The sequence below is a fragment of the Argopecten irradians genome, chromosome 15 (assembly GCF_041381155.1).
Source record: "Argopecten irradians isolate NY chromosome 15, Ai_NY, whole genome shotgun sequence".
Lineage (NCBI taxonomy): Eukaryota > Metazoa > Mollusca > Bivalvia > Pectinida > Pectinidae > Argopecten > Argopecten irradians.
In genome coordinates, this window is record NC_091148.1 from 6,762,239 (window position 1) to 6,776,612 (window position 14,374).

Consider the following 14,374-nt stretch of genomic DNA (forward strand, 5'->3'; position numbering starts at 1 on the left):
GCCAAGAAAAAGTCAAAACCTACAAAAATTGGATTGGCTGCAGGGTGGCACCGAAAAAAAGAGACAGTCGGCACATTCAAAAGATTGGAGAAAGCCAAAGCCCTCTATACGCAATTCATGTACCATTAGTTTTAATGGGATCAAATTAACAATTAGAATTCAGAAAAATTCATTATCGAACTACCCCTGCAACAAATATACAGTATCATCTCTATAAACATGACATGACGGAAAAAAGAAAAGAAAAGTAAAACGTGTGTTTTGTGGTATTCTTACTATTTTTGAACCTTTGTTTACTGGAAAAACATGTGTCAGAACTGTCCATGCACACAGCTTTCGTGTGAAAAAGCCAGGGAACCTGCAACTATTGGTTCAAGTCCAATTCAGCTTGTCGAAGATATATTATCTTTTGGACTTGCTTTAGTGTTAAGTGTCAAATGTACATGTTGCAAAGGATTTTTTGTTAGAAACTAGCGAGAGACAACATAACTCTATCAAACTGTAACGATAATATAGAAACTACAATAATGGTTTCTCCCCATAATAGACACTCCCTTGAAAATGGTACTTCCGGTTTATGATGTCATCAGTTTTTTGTGTATACCATGTGCTTGGTATGATGGAGAATGAATACAGTCAAGCTGATAAGTGTGTTGGGTTTATGTCGATCACAAACATCATAAATGACGCTACATGGTGTCAGAAGTGTGTGGTAAGACTGGGAGATTCAAACGAAGTGACGAATGTCAAATAATGAACACAAAGTGAAACGGTAAAACCTAACTCAAGTGCAAACATCACCGTGTCCGTGAAAATGTCTACTGGTACTACAAACACAGCCTCTACTACAATTCCCATGACTTCCCAAGCCCAAATAAATGCCGTTCCCATTGTTGTACAAGCTCCTGCAAACCTTCCCGTTCCCACAGCGCTAGACTTACGAGGCAATTTATGTGCTAACTGGAAAAAATTCCGTCGTATTTGGGACAATTATGAGATCGCGAGTGGCTTAAAACACAAAACTAAAGAACTGAGAAATGCTACTCTGCTAACTTGTATAGGGCCAGATGCATTACAAATATACGATGGGCTCACGTTTGACAACGATGACGACAAAACAGATGTAGACAAAGTGTTGGACAAATTCGAAAAGTTCTGCATTGGACAGACTAATGAGACTTATGAACGTTACCTCTTTAATAACAGGAGTCAGGAACAAGGAGAAACAATAGATGCGTATGTCGCAGCATTAAGGTCCCTTGCAAAGACATGTAACTATGGTGCATTAGAGGAAAGTCTTATCAGAGATCGGATCGTTATGGGGGTTCGGGAAAATGCTACAAGAAAAAAACTCTTGCAGGATCAGTCACTGACATTGCATAGGTGTATTGACATTTGCCGTTCATTTGAAAAATCAGTTCAACACATGAAAGACATTACAAATGAAGAGGTTAAGGTATGCGGAAAGAAAGCAACTGATAACGCTCAACCACAGGACCGTCCGCAAACAAGTAGTGGAAAGAGAAATTCGCAAAAACATATAGTGAATTGTGGCAATTGTGGGTACAATCATGTAAACGAGCGCGAACAGTGCCTGGCATGGCAGAAAACGTGTGCGATCTGCGGAATGCTGAATCATTTTGCAAAGAAATGTAGGTCAAGACCTCGTCAAGGTCAAGGTCAAGGTCAAAGACAAAATCAAGGAAATGGACGTCCTGGTCGGAGATTAAAACCAAAGGTATATTACGTGGAGGCTACAAACGAGAGTTCAGATGATTACTTTTGTTTCACAATCGATCGAAAGGAGGTAAACACCATAAAACATGAGAGGAGATACCGACCAAGCTATATACCATAATTGAAACAAAGGGCATTTTAATTGAATGTCAACTCGACAGTGGATCAAGCGTGAACGCGTTGCCCAAATCTATCTATATGGAAGTTTTTGAGGATCCTCAGTTGGAACACTTAGTAGAGACAGATGTAACGCTTGTCATGTTCAATAACTCTGAAATGTCTCCGGTCGGGGCCCGACGAGTTCAAATCATCAACCCAAAAAATGGGAGACGGTATTCGGTCGAGTTTGTAATTGTAGATGGAAAAGTGAAGCCAATTTTAGGTTCCCGCGTTATACAAGCAATGGACTTAATAACAGTGAACACACAAAACCTATACTCGAGGGCTGAGGTTCCAAAGGAGGAAGTTCTACAACTTAAGTCATCCACTCACGTGCCGATCGTCTCCACATCAAATGCTTCATTGCCAGTGGATAATGAATCACAAGTCACAAGTCAGTTACCATTGACAACGGATTCATCGACTGAAAATGTGTCAAAAGTGAAAGCTGACAGGACAATTTTCGAAGGACTCGGAAAGTTGAGAGGAAAACTGCATCTTGAAGTAGATCCTCATGTTACACCTTCGAAAATACCTGTGCGCCGGCCCCCTGTGGCGATAAAGGATGATTTTCGAACTGAACTCAATAGGCTGACCAATATTGGTGTGATTGCACCTGTAAACACTCCAACAGATTGGATCTCATCAATCGTAGTCGTGAAAAAGCCGAACGGAAAGTTGAGACTTTGTATTGACCCCAAACCATTAAACCAGGCACTTAAAAGGAATCATTATGCTATGCCAACCATAGAAGACATCCTTCCCGAATTGAACAAAGCACGCATATTCTCGGTAGTTGATGCGAAGGACGGGTTTTGGCATGTTGAGTTAGACGAAGAGAGCAGTTATTTGACGACATTTGGAACCCCTTGGGGCCGGTATCGATGGCTCAGAATGCCTTTTGGCATTTCACCTGCCCCAGAGGAATTTCAGCGGAGATTGGACGAGGCACTTGAAGGATTAGAAGGAGTTAAGGCGATACACGATGACATTGTTGTGTTCGGATGTGGTGACACAGATGAAGAAGCAAAGCATGATCACGATCGAAAACTTCAGGCTTTATTTGACAGATGTCGTGATGAGAACATAAAAATCAACAGAGACAAGTTAAAGTTGCGCCTAAGCACTGTGACGTATTTGGGACATGTGATTTCGGCGAAAGGTCTGGAAATGGATCCGGCTAAAGTGAAAGCCATCACCGAAATGCCCGTTCCGAAAGACAAAGCTGGAGTACAACGCTTGTTAGGCATGATAATCTTTGTGCAAAAGTTTGCACCGCGATTGTCAGAGATGACCACTCCGTTACGTGACCTTTTGAAAAAGGATTCAGAATTTATGTGGGACGCAACTGTTCAAGGCAAGGCTTTTGATGAAATCAAGAAAGCACTGTCTGATGCGCCGGTATTGAAATTTTTCGACCCATCAAAACAAACGGTACTGCAATGTGATGCTTCAGAAAATGGACTAGGGGCATGTCTCCTTCAGGAAGGACACCCTGTGGGGTACGCGTCGCGAGCGCTCACGGCAACAGAATGTAACTATGCCCAAATTGAGAAAGAGCTTCTGGCGGTGGTTTTTGGAATGACAAAATTTGAACAATACACGTATGGAACACATGTTGTTGTCGAGTCAGACCACAAGCCATTAGAGATTATTGACAAGAAAAACCTGTTTAGTGCTCCTAAACGCTTACAACGTATGTTGCTAAATCTTCAGCGTTTTGACTACACAATCGTCTACAAGAAGGGCACGGAAATGTACATGGCGGATACGTTAAGCAGGGCATTTTTGTCAAGTACTGATGAAGAGACACGTGTTGCGAGTTGCCTTTCTGAATTTGAACACGTAAACACTGTGAAACATCTGCCAGTGTCGTCTGAAACGCTTCATAAGCTACAACAGGCCACTGAAAGTGACGCAAGTCTTATAGAATTAATGCGAGTTGTTCAACGTGGGTGGCCAGAGAGCAAAGAACAACTCTCTCAAGAGGTCCAGAAGTACTTCCCTTTTCGAGAAGAGTTGACTGTCCACAACGGATTGTTATTCAAGAACGACCGTGTAGTAGTGCCAATTTCCGAACGCCGTAACATGATGGAAAGAGCACATTCAAGCCATATCGGTCTCCAGGGATGTTTACGAAGAGCAAGGGAGTCAATATATTGGCCGAATCTGAATCGTGACTTTGAAGAGTTTATTCGGGCATGTGACACGTGCAATGCATATTCGCAGGAGAATAGCAGAGAACCTCTGATATCGCATGAGACACCAAGTAGACCATGGGAAAAAGTCGGCGTTGACCTGTTCTACTTGGATGGGAAAGACTACCTTCTAACCGTTGATTATTATTCAGATTTTTTTGAAGTCGACCGTCTCCATGACAAGAAAGGCACTGAGGTAATCAGAAAGTTGAAAGCTCATTTTTCGCGCTATGGTCTACCGTGTGTCGTTATGTCGGATAATGGGCCACCTTTCAACGGGAAACAATTTTTCTGACTTTGCAAAGGCCTATGAGTTCCAACATGTCACTAGTTCGCCAAGATACCCGCAATCTAATGGGAAAGTGGAAAACGCTATCAAAACCGCCAAACGTATTCTTGAAAAATCCAAGAAGGACAAGACAGATCCCTACTTGGCCATGTTGGATTGGAGGAACACACCAGGGGAAATTGTCAAGTCGTCCCCTGTCCAACGGCTATATGGAAGACGCACCCGTACGCTGTTACCGCTAACAACAAAGCTGTTGGAGCCTAATGTGGTTCCAAACTCACAAACTCGAAAGGAAATTGAGCGAAGGAAAGACAAACAACAACAATATTATGATAAAGGTACCAAGGCATTGGCTGAACTAATGCCTGGTGAGACAGTCAGAATTAAACCAACTGAGTTCGGAAAGGAATGGACAAAAGCAAGCGTGCAAGATAAGGTGAACATTAGATCATACACAGTCAAAACAGAGGACGGGTCAGTATATCGTAGAAATCGGCATCATCTCAAGAAGACCCCAGAGGTCTTCACTGAGGATGACAATCAACCCATTTTGGAATCGGAGGTGTCTGAACCAGCGATGACGAACGTCAATGAAGGAGACGAGAGGCCGCCACAAAGGACGCATGAACAGACAGTCGTAGAGGTTCCACTGAGGAGATCGACTCGAGAAGTACATCGACCAAGTTACTTGAAGGACTTTGTGTGTCTCGTGAAACGTGCCACTATCCTTGAATAATATGTTTACTTTATGCGCAAGTGATAAACAGTTCAGTAACTTAGTCTGTCTAGTCATTCGATTGAAGGGACAATTTACCAAAGACTTTTTTTTATTTTGTTCTTGTTTTAATAGTTCATTTGTTAATGTTAATAATTTCAGCGAAGACTGTGAATTAAGTAAAAGTGGCACCATCGCGAAAGAGACTCTGATCTTGATGAATATAGTGAGTTATGAACAGTGCTAAAGAAAGGGGATGTAACGATAATATAGAAACTACAATAATGGTTTCTCCCCATAATAGACACTCCCTTGAAAATGGTACTTCCGGTTTATGATGTCATCAGTTTTTGTGTATACCATGTGCTTGTTATGATGGAGAATGAATACAGTCAAGCTGATAAGTGTGTTGGGTTTATGTCGATCACAAACATCATAAATGACGCTACACAAACCATAGAAACGCAGATAAACACTTGGTGGAAAGAAACCCTTCAAAAGGATCTTGAGAAAGCTATAGAGGAAGAAAATCGTATTGCTATGGTGCTATGGAAAAAGGTAGCTTACGTCAAGGTATGTAATATCCACATACCATTATTCAGAATATCGATTGATAACAACTTTCATCGGATCATCGTAAGGTTAAACAATGATTAATTATAGGACGCATATCTATCTAAATTGATTTGTAACTATGTTGTATCTATAACAACTTTACATGAACAGTATTACCTTTGCCGGCTAACATTATTATTTTTATAGTAGATAAACTTAACAAACGTTTCCACAGCTACAGCGGTTTAGGTGGAGTGACCTTCATTATTGGGGCAGCCACAAAGACCTTCTGCTTGTTGGTATTAGGATCAAATATTGCTTTATCTTTAGTCGAGTTGAAACGTTAAAATGTCAAAAAAACTGCATTATTGATTTAAGAACTGGAACGAATCAAGCCAAGTGATGAATGCCGACATTACAGTAGAGGGTATTTATGGGTCAATGATTATGGTGTGCGCTACAAGAAAATTGTTGCAGATGGTGACTCCTCATTGTATGCCCATACCGAGAAAAAGTCTGGGAATCACATGTAACCAAATTGGAATGTGCAAACCATCCATGCAAGTGTCTTCTTACCACATGTACAAAGGGAATGTGTTGTCACTTGTGAAAGTAACAAAATCTTCAAGGACGACCATTAAACTTAACAAGTCTCCGAGGCCCAATCGGTTAGCGCGTGCGGCTGCTAACTAAAGGTTGTTGGTTCAACCCCATATGGTGACGATGATTATATTATTCTAAAACAAATTAACGCGTTCACACACATAACCAAAACTTCTGTTGTAATTATTATTAAACAAATAAACAGTTTGTGCTGAAGTGAGCCAAGGTTCCATTTTAGTGTAATTGTTGTTGTTTACTGCACAAGCACATATAATATTCATATGCTGGCTTATTATAAAATAGATGTAACAAAGTCAGGAATCGGTTCCAATTGGAAAGGGCCTTGGTAAAAGGACAAGGAACGTCAATTCACATGTTTAATCTCCATATAAACAGATAGACACAGGAGTACAGAGTCCTTGGCATGTGGTGCCCAGAACGCACAGAAAATATATCAATGCGGTATAGGGCGTCTTCTCTGACCAATGCCCAGAGTGGAAGTGGGGAAAGAGCACCAAAAATTCAATAGAGAGAAAGAAGGAGAAACGCAATGCGCATGTCCTGTCCTGTCCGTCATTAACCAAATCAGTTTAGTTCATAAATCATACGAATAAACTCTCCGCACACTCAATGATCACACATACAAAGTACGCACATGACTGAGGGCTACTTGTAACACAGCATAGAATACACACAACGTGACAATCACACAACGAGTACAGAACGTTTACATGAGCAAAGAACACATCACCACAACATGGGATACGAACATCACAAATATAACCCACCGAGCAGTTATAAAAACAATACATTTAAATAACCAAATTTCACAGGGTGTCACATACAAGAATGGTGTCCTCACCAACCCAATGAAACCTGGCATTACAGACATTACATGATATAATATAGTATTTATACAACTACAGGAAAATATGACTTTGCAAAATGAATAAAATAAGGCAAATGATAAAACATGGTTAAAACAAAACAGGCTGATTTCTGTATCACTGACATTACAGCCTCCGAAATCCGTTCTGCTTCTGGAACTAAAATGTCACCAGAGATCGTGGAGCAAAGATAATCCGTCTTCTGCAACCATGACAGATCTGGAACTGTACCTGCTGTCATCACATATCACCAATGGTGAACTTTTTAGGTGGTCGACGGACTCTCCCAGAACGTCTCGGGATCATTAGAGACTCTATCCGGTTGTAACATCCTCCATCTGTCCTCTCAGTGGATCAACATCCTCCCTATTGGTCCTTTCAATGTGGTAGTCTGCATCCTCTTCAGGGACCATTGTCGACTCATGGTCGTTTACAGGCTGATCAGCTGGTGTTTCCATGGCATCTCAGCTGGCACCTCATTTGAGTTCTCAAATTTAGAACGAGATTATCTCCGTGGTTCCTTCACAATCTGTTAATTGTGTCAACTTTGGCGCTGGGGTTAGGGTTTTCCGTGGTTGTGATGTGTGTAGGTCATCAGTATCAGTTACCAAGAAACCGACGGGAAGGAGAAGGTTTCTGTGTAAAGTAAGCTTTCTCCCTCGACCATCCTCCTTTTGTACAACATAAACAGGCTATCTGAATTGGGTGGGCCAGTTCAGCATGTATTCCCTCCTCCTACTTGTCTGCAAGCTCATTCCGAAGGCAAGTTCCACAGGTAATTGCGGCTCTCTCTCGTACATAAGGTGAAATGGCGAGTATCCCGTGGACTCGTTCCTTATATGCGTGTACTAGGGGTGCAACATAGGATTTTCAATCCCGCTTCTCCTGCCGTTGCCCTGTGGATGACACGGCGTTGTCTGGGACTGAGAAATAGCCGCCAAAAAGCAAAACTGCTTCACAGGCTTACTATTGAAGGTCACCCCTTGGTCTGAGTGCAAGCGCTTTGGCATCCCATAGTCGACAATGAAATAGTTCATCAGAGCCTCAGCGGTGGTCTTCATGGTCTGGTTACGGGGTGGAACCGCAGCGGCATAGCGATTAAAGTGGTCTGTAATGACCATGTTATGCTGGTAATTTCCCTCGGACGGCTCCAGGATTAGGTAGTCCATACAGATAAGTTCCAGCGGTTATGTGGTCTAGATAGAGACTAAGGGTGCCCTTTCCCTGTTACCTCGCTATCCACCTCTCAACATCTACAGACATAGAAGGCCAGTTGAAGCGGTCTCTACACAGTGATACAGTTTTTGCCAGGGCTTAATGTCCCATGTTGTTGTGGAGGCTCCTCAAGACAACAGGTATAAGAGACGCGAGGAGAACCAACTGCTGCTTCGCCTCTCCATCAATGGAAAATTGTCGCTTAACTATGAGGGAATTAAAGAGGCAGTATAGCGAAGGATTCCAAGGTGACTCGGATAACTCCTCTCTCCTGGGCCTAACGCCATCCTGGACATTGACCCCAAAACTTCATCTTTCCCTTGTCTTTTCATGTCCCAGAAATTCAGTTGCTCCAGCTCAAGATCTTCGATGCATGTAGGATCCATACTGTCCACGGTAGTATCTACTAAACAAATACTCCCAAAGTGAGGCTGACAATACAACATCTGGCTTACAGCAGCAACAGAGTCCTCCGAAATGGTATCCTCCCCGATATTATTACCACTGATTCCTGGAGTTGGCAACCGTAACAATGTATCAGTATCCATATGGAATTTTCCTGGTCGATATCGGATATTGAAGTCGTAGGCAGAAAGGGCTGCTAACCAGCGATGACCATTAGCTTCAAGTTTCACACTCGTCAGCACGTAGGTGAGAGGGTTGTTGTCCGTCACCACAGAGAATCGATGATCGTACAGGTAGTCCTTAAAGATGCTCAAACGCCGACAGAGCAAAAATGATACCCATCATTTGAGCAATAATTGGTGTTTAATCGTGTATATATATGTCTAATTAACACAAAAAAGTAATTCAAAATAATTAATTTTGCTTTCGGTACATGCACAATCAGTACTGCATTCCATATAGGACATAGTACCACAGAATTTTTTCGGGATGCAATTAATTATTTGTGATATTTTTATCTTGAAGAAAAAAAGGAGGTCAAACTTTTCAACGGTGCTAATGGTATAAAGTGAGTAACTTTAGTAACTGAAGAAAAATACTAAATTGTCTGCTCCTGTTTTTGATAGAGAAAATTTTCCATTTTTCAGCGGTGGAGCATCTTTAAACTTCATGGCAAGAAACTCGAGCTTATGGGTTGGGTAATTTTGCTCTGACCTTGATAATCCCCTTCTGGCATAAGCAATGACATATGCCTTGTTGTCGTTTTTCTGATATAAAACTGCGCTGAGACCTTTATGGCTTGCACACCAGATTAAGAAATAACTATTGTCCTGATCTTTCAGTTTCTGAAATGAAAAATATTCTGTTATGAAAATGTCAATATGTTATTTGATTATGCTATTTTTAAAACTTACTAATATATTCACTCTTATGACAAAAGTTATTATTACTGTTATTTTGATCAAGTTAAGGCTCCATCTTTGTTTTAGCTTAATGTTTATATTACATTATAAATAAGACAATAAGAAATAAATATTTTTCGATATTCCAGTTCCCCGGTTTTCTCTATGAGGAATGTTGTCGAACAAAGCAGCAGAAGATGTGCTTTCGTGTCTCACTTCCTTTATTTATGAGTATTTGTTGAAATTGGATTTCTGTCTCTTAAGATCCGACTTAGGACTTTGGCAAGGGTGTGTAATGAAATCACAAAGAACCCGTGCAAATACTTAATATCATTAATGAAGCACCAATTGTGTATGGAGGCGATGTGATTGGTAACCTGGTCTATTTTGGAAACAGAATACCGGGTATGAGAAAAACGAAGACCATAGAAATGTTAATATGGTATTCTACAAGATAATTTTATACGCGATATATTCGAGTAGCAAGCAAATGATGTGGAACAGTTGCTAAAGGAATGAGCGACCCAGTTCATAGATATTTGAGATGCGCATGCAATTAAGCAGCTTTGCCCCGACGAGTAAGTTTAAGCGTAAATAGTATATAAGGTTATAGACGATATGCTCGCAGACGGGTTACAGAACTTTTAAACGGCTATGGACGTCAGCAGACGCAAAAGTTAGAAAAATGACAGGGCCGCTTTTGTATCGATTACAGTGCCATCATCAAGGATGCATATCATCTGCTGCGGATAGAGAATTTACCTCATCAACTACTTGGTAAATTATTCTCTACCATTGAGGCTCATATGCATATAGAGCTATCTGATTAAAATACAGATCCGTATTATCACTACGTTTGATAAGAGGATCTAACAATAGCCCATTAGGGGTCATGTCCAGGTGGCCTTTGCATATGGATGGCCAATTAAATTTCTGCCAGCAAAATCTTGAAGATGAATTTCAGAGGACGACAATTTTTTGTGTAAATGCTGTCAGAACTATTTCCGTGCAAGTAGTCGTATCGCCCAAACACCAAAACAAAGCTAATTGTACATGTCTACTGGGACAAAATGACGTTTTCAATTGATGCAGCAAGGTGTAGAACCTGCATTGATCTGAAGTACACGTGGTATAAAGGTCATCATGACGTGATCCCCTATGGGATATTGTCAGATCCTCGTTTAACGGAGTTGTTATAAGGATCTGTGTTTTAATCAGATTGCATGTAGAGTTAAGTAACAGACCAAATACCGCATTTGCGATAGGAAGCAGATTCTTTCAGTTTGTGCCTTCGCCCTGTGGCACCAGCAACGTTCCAGACGCATACAAACTTCATCAGCAGGAGTGCAATGGCAGATTTGCCCGATGTTCCCGGCGGCCATCTTGAAGGGAAGACCTTCAAGATGGCCGCCGGGAGTGGATGCCTTACTGTAGTGCTCCTCAATTGTATTGTTTTTACCATGTTTAGAGGCGGTTTATTTAACCAAAAATTGACAGAGAATTTTATTACCACCCCTGGAACATGTTTTCCTGTTCTATCATTGGAAATCAAATGTTTTGGTGCGGATATCATCATGTCTAATTTCTTGAATGGACTCAAAACCTTGAAGAAAAGCCAGTACAGCAGGAGAGTGAATACTATTCAGTTTCTTTTCATACTGTATATACTGCTTTCTAACGATGTAAATCTGAACCCAGGACCTCCTGACAACAATACTTGGTGCGGATTATGTAGTATGGGAGTTCACTCAAGTGAGACTGTTACCTGTATTGGCTGTCCCACAATTGTCTACTCTACCTGCGGGAACACTACTGACCAAAAACACACCTGTTGGTCTGGAATGGCTGTGTGATTTGTGTGTGGACCACATGTCTACTTTTTATGATTTTTATCAGTTATCTGACAAAGAGGTCCAAAATTTACCTCCAGGACTATGATTTGCACATTTGAATGCGAGAGGTTTTCTTAGCAAATTAAATTATATAAGAATTTTACTAAAAAACCAAACTTTTGATGTTTTAACAATCTCTGAGAGTCATTTGGATGACTCGATTGAAGATGGTGAACTTTCGGTTTCTGGATACAGTATGTATCGTAAGGACCGGAACAGGCGAGGTGGAGGTGTTATTACATATGTCCTTAATACATTATCCTCAGCTGCTGAGTATTGTGAAACTGACCTGGAACTACTATCTATTACTATAAGGCCTAACAACGCCTCACCAATTACGTGTGTCACAGTGTATAGACCACCGAATGAATTAGTTAACTGGTATGACCGATTTGACTCGGCCATGGAGAAATTGTCCACGGAAAAGAATAACTTAGTGGTACTCGAGGATTTCAATGTTGATGAACTGAAATCTTCCAAACTGAAAGACTTGATGTTGCTATACAACCTACGGCAACAAATCACTGTACCAACGCGGTAAACCAGAGACTCAAGTAACCTAGGCTCATAGATCATATCTATATATCAGACTCTATTGGGCATATTGTCTCCGGGGCTATTCCTTTGGGATGTAGTGACCATCACCTTGTATATGCTATCCGTAAGCTTAGGGGAAGGTCCCTTAACTCTCACAAAACTGTCCAATACCGGAAATTCAAGGACATTAACCTAAAAGACCTATATGCTGACATGCAAAAGGTTCCTTGGAGTTTTATTGAGGTGTTTGAAGATATAGATGATTGGACTGCATTTACAGATCTTTTTCTGGGTGTTATAAATAAACATGCACCTTTGTGTGCAAAACGAGTTAAAGCACATTCTGCTCAATGGATTAATGACGATATTCTAAATGAAATGCATAATCGTGATTATCTGCATAGCAAAGCCAGATGTTCTAACTTAGAATCTGATTGGTCATTGTATAAAGCTTGTAGAAACAGAGTTCTTTTTAAAATTAGGCAAGCCAAACAAAACTATTTAGATGAATCTGTTATGCAATGTTCTAAGAATTCTAAAGAACTGTGGAAAAAGATAAAGGAATATTTACCTAGTAAAAAATTAACATTGACCGTTAATTTAAAAGTTGACGGAAGTACTATTTTGAAAAAGTTGAAGTTGCTAATGCCTTTAATGATTTTTTCTGTAATATTGGATCTGTAATTGGTAAAACCTTTGATGATACTTTACCAACAGTAGATATTTTTTGTTACAGACAGTCCTTATTTTATACCAACTACTACACCAGATTTTGGTCTGGGTGAAATCAAGAAAATTAAATGGTTGATGGTAAGGCTACTGGCGTTGATGGATTTCTGTGAAACTACTTAAAATAGCCGGCGACTCTATTGTGTCACCCTTGACCTTTTTGTTTAACATGTCCATTGCTAATGGAACTTTTCCTTCTGAATGGAAGAAGGCCAAGGTTACTCCTATTTTCAAAGCTGGTGAATCCAACTTGGTCAATAACTACAGACCTGTTTCTGTATTAACTACAGACCTGTTTCTGTATTATGTGTTCTTAGTAAGATTTAAGAGAAGCATGTTCATAATACCCTGTATGATTTTCTTTCTAAGAACAAACTTTTTAAGTGATTGTCAATTTGGATTTCGTCCAAATCATTCTACTGATACAGCTTTAGTTAATATTGTAGATAAATGGCTTAAAAATATTGATGAAGGTTTTCTAACAAGTGCTGTATTTATCGACCTTCGAAAAGCATTTGATACTGTTATCATGCTGTTCTTTTACATAAACTTAAATCATATGATGTATCACCTCTTTCATTAAGGTTATTTGAGTCTTATCTGACAAACAGATCACAAGCAGTAAGCTACAAGGATGTCATGTCTGATTTTAAACCTATAGATATTGGAGTACCACAGGGTTCAATACTTGGGCCACTGCTGTTTATTTTGAATATAAATGATTATCCTAAATGTCTTAAACATTCTACTGTAATTATGTATGCCGAAATACCGCACAAAGTGTGAGAAATAAGTCAGTAGATCTTTTAGAGGCACAAATGAAAGATGATTTACATTGTACAATCAAGTGGATGAGAGAAAACAAACTCAGTCTGAATTTGAACAAAACCCAGTGCATGATGATTGGATCAGCACAGAGGTTATCCAAATGCCGAGAGTTGAATTTAAATATTAATTATTTTCATATTGAATCTGTACATTGTGCAAAACTCCTTGGAGTTTTTGTTGACCGTTGTCTTTCTTGTAAAGACCATATTGACTATGTATCTAAGAAAGTCTCAAAAAGATTGGTGTTCTGAAAAGGCTAAGGCAATTTATGTCAAATGATGTTCTGAAAAAAGTTTACCAAAGTATAGTTTTTCCACAATTTATATATTGCTCTGTTGTTTGGAGTGAGGCCAGTAACAAATCTTATATTCATAAATTGTGCAAGCTACAAAAAAGAGCAGCAAGAGTTTTACTAAATGTTAGAGATATTTTAACACCATCCAAAGTACTTTTTACTAAGTTGAAGTGGCTGCCAATAGAAAACTATTTTATTTTTAGGAAAGCTGTTCTTGCTTATAAAATTTTACATGGGGATACTCCAAGTGTCTTCAGTAACATGTTTACCTATATCAGGGATGTTAGTATGAGAAATACCAGATCTTCAATTTTAAATAAGTTTTATATTCCTAATGCTAGAACAAGTTATTTCAAGCGTTCATTTGTTTACACTTGTTCCAATTTACTAAATGGATTGAACAATGGTATTAGAAATGCCCCCAGTGT

The 14,374-nt window shown here is 39.9% G+C and overlaps 1 protein-coding gene across 1 annotated transcript; it reads left to right on the forward strand.

The window, feature by feature from the left end:
- Positions 1–814: 814 nt before the first annotated feature.
- On the forward strand, positions 815–1,858 carry LOC138309656 (uncharacterized). Its single transcript, XM_069250873.1, has one exon. It carries the CDS (start codon positions 815–817, stop codon positions 1,856–1,858), a length of 1,044 nt encoding a protein of 347 aa, XP_069106974.1.
- Positions 1,859–14,374: the final 12,516 nt, after the last annotated feature.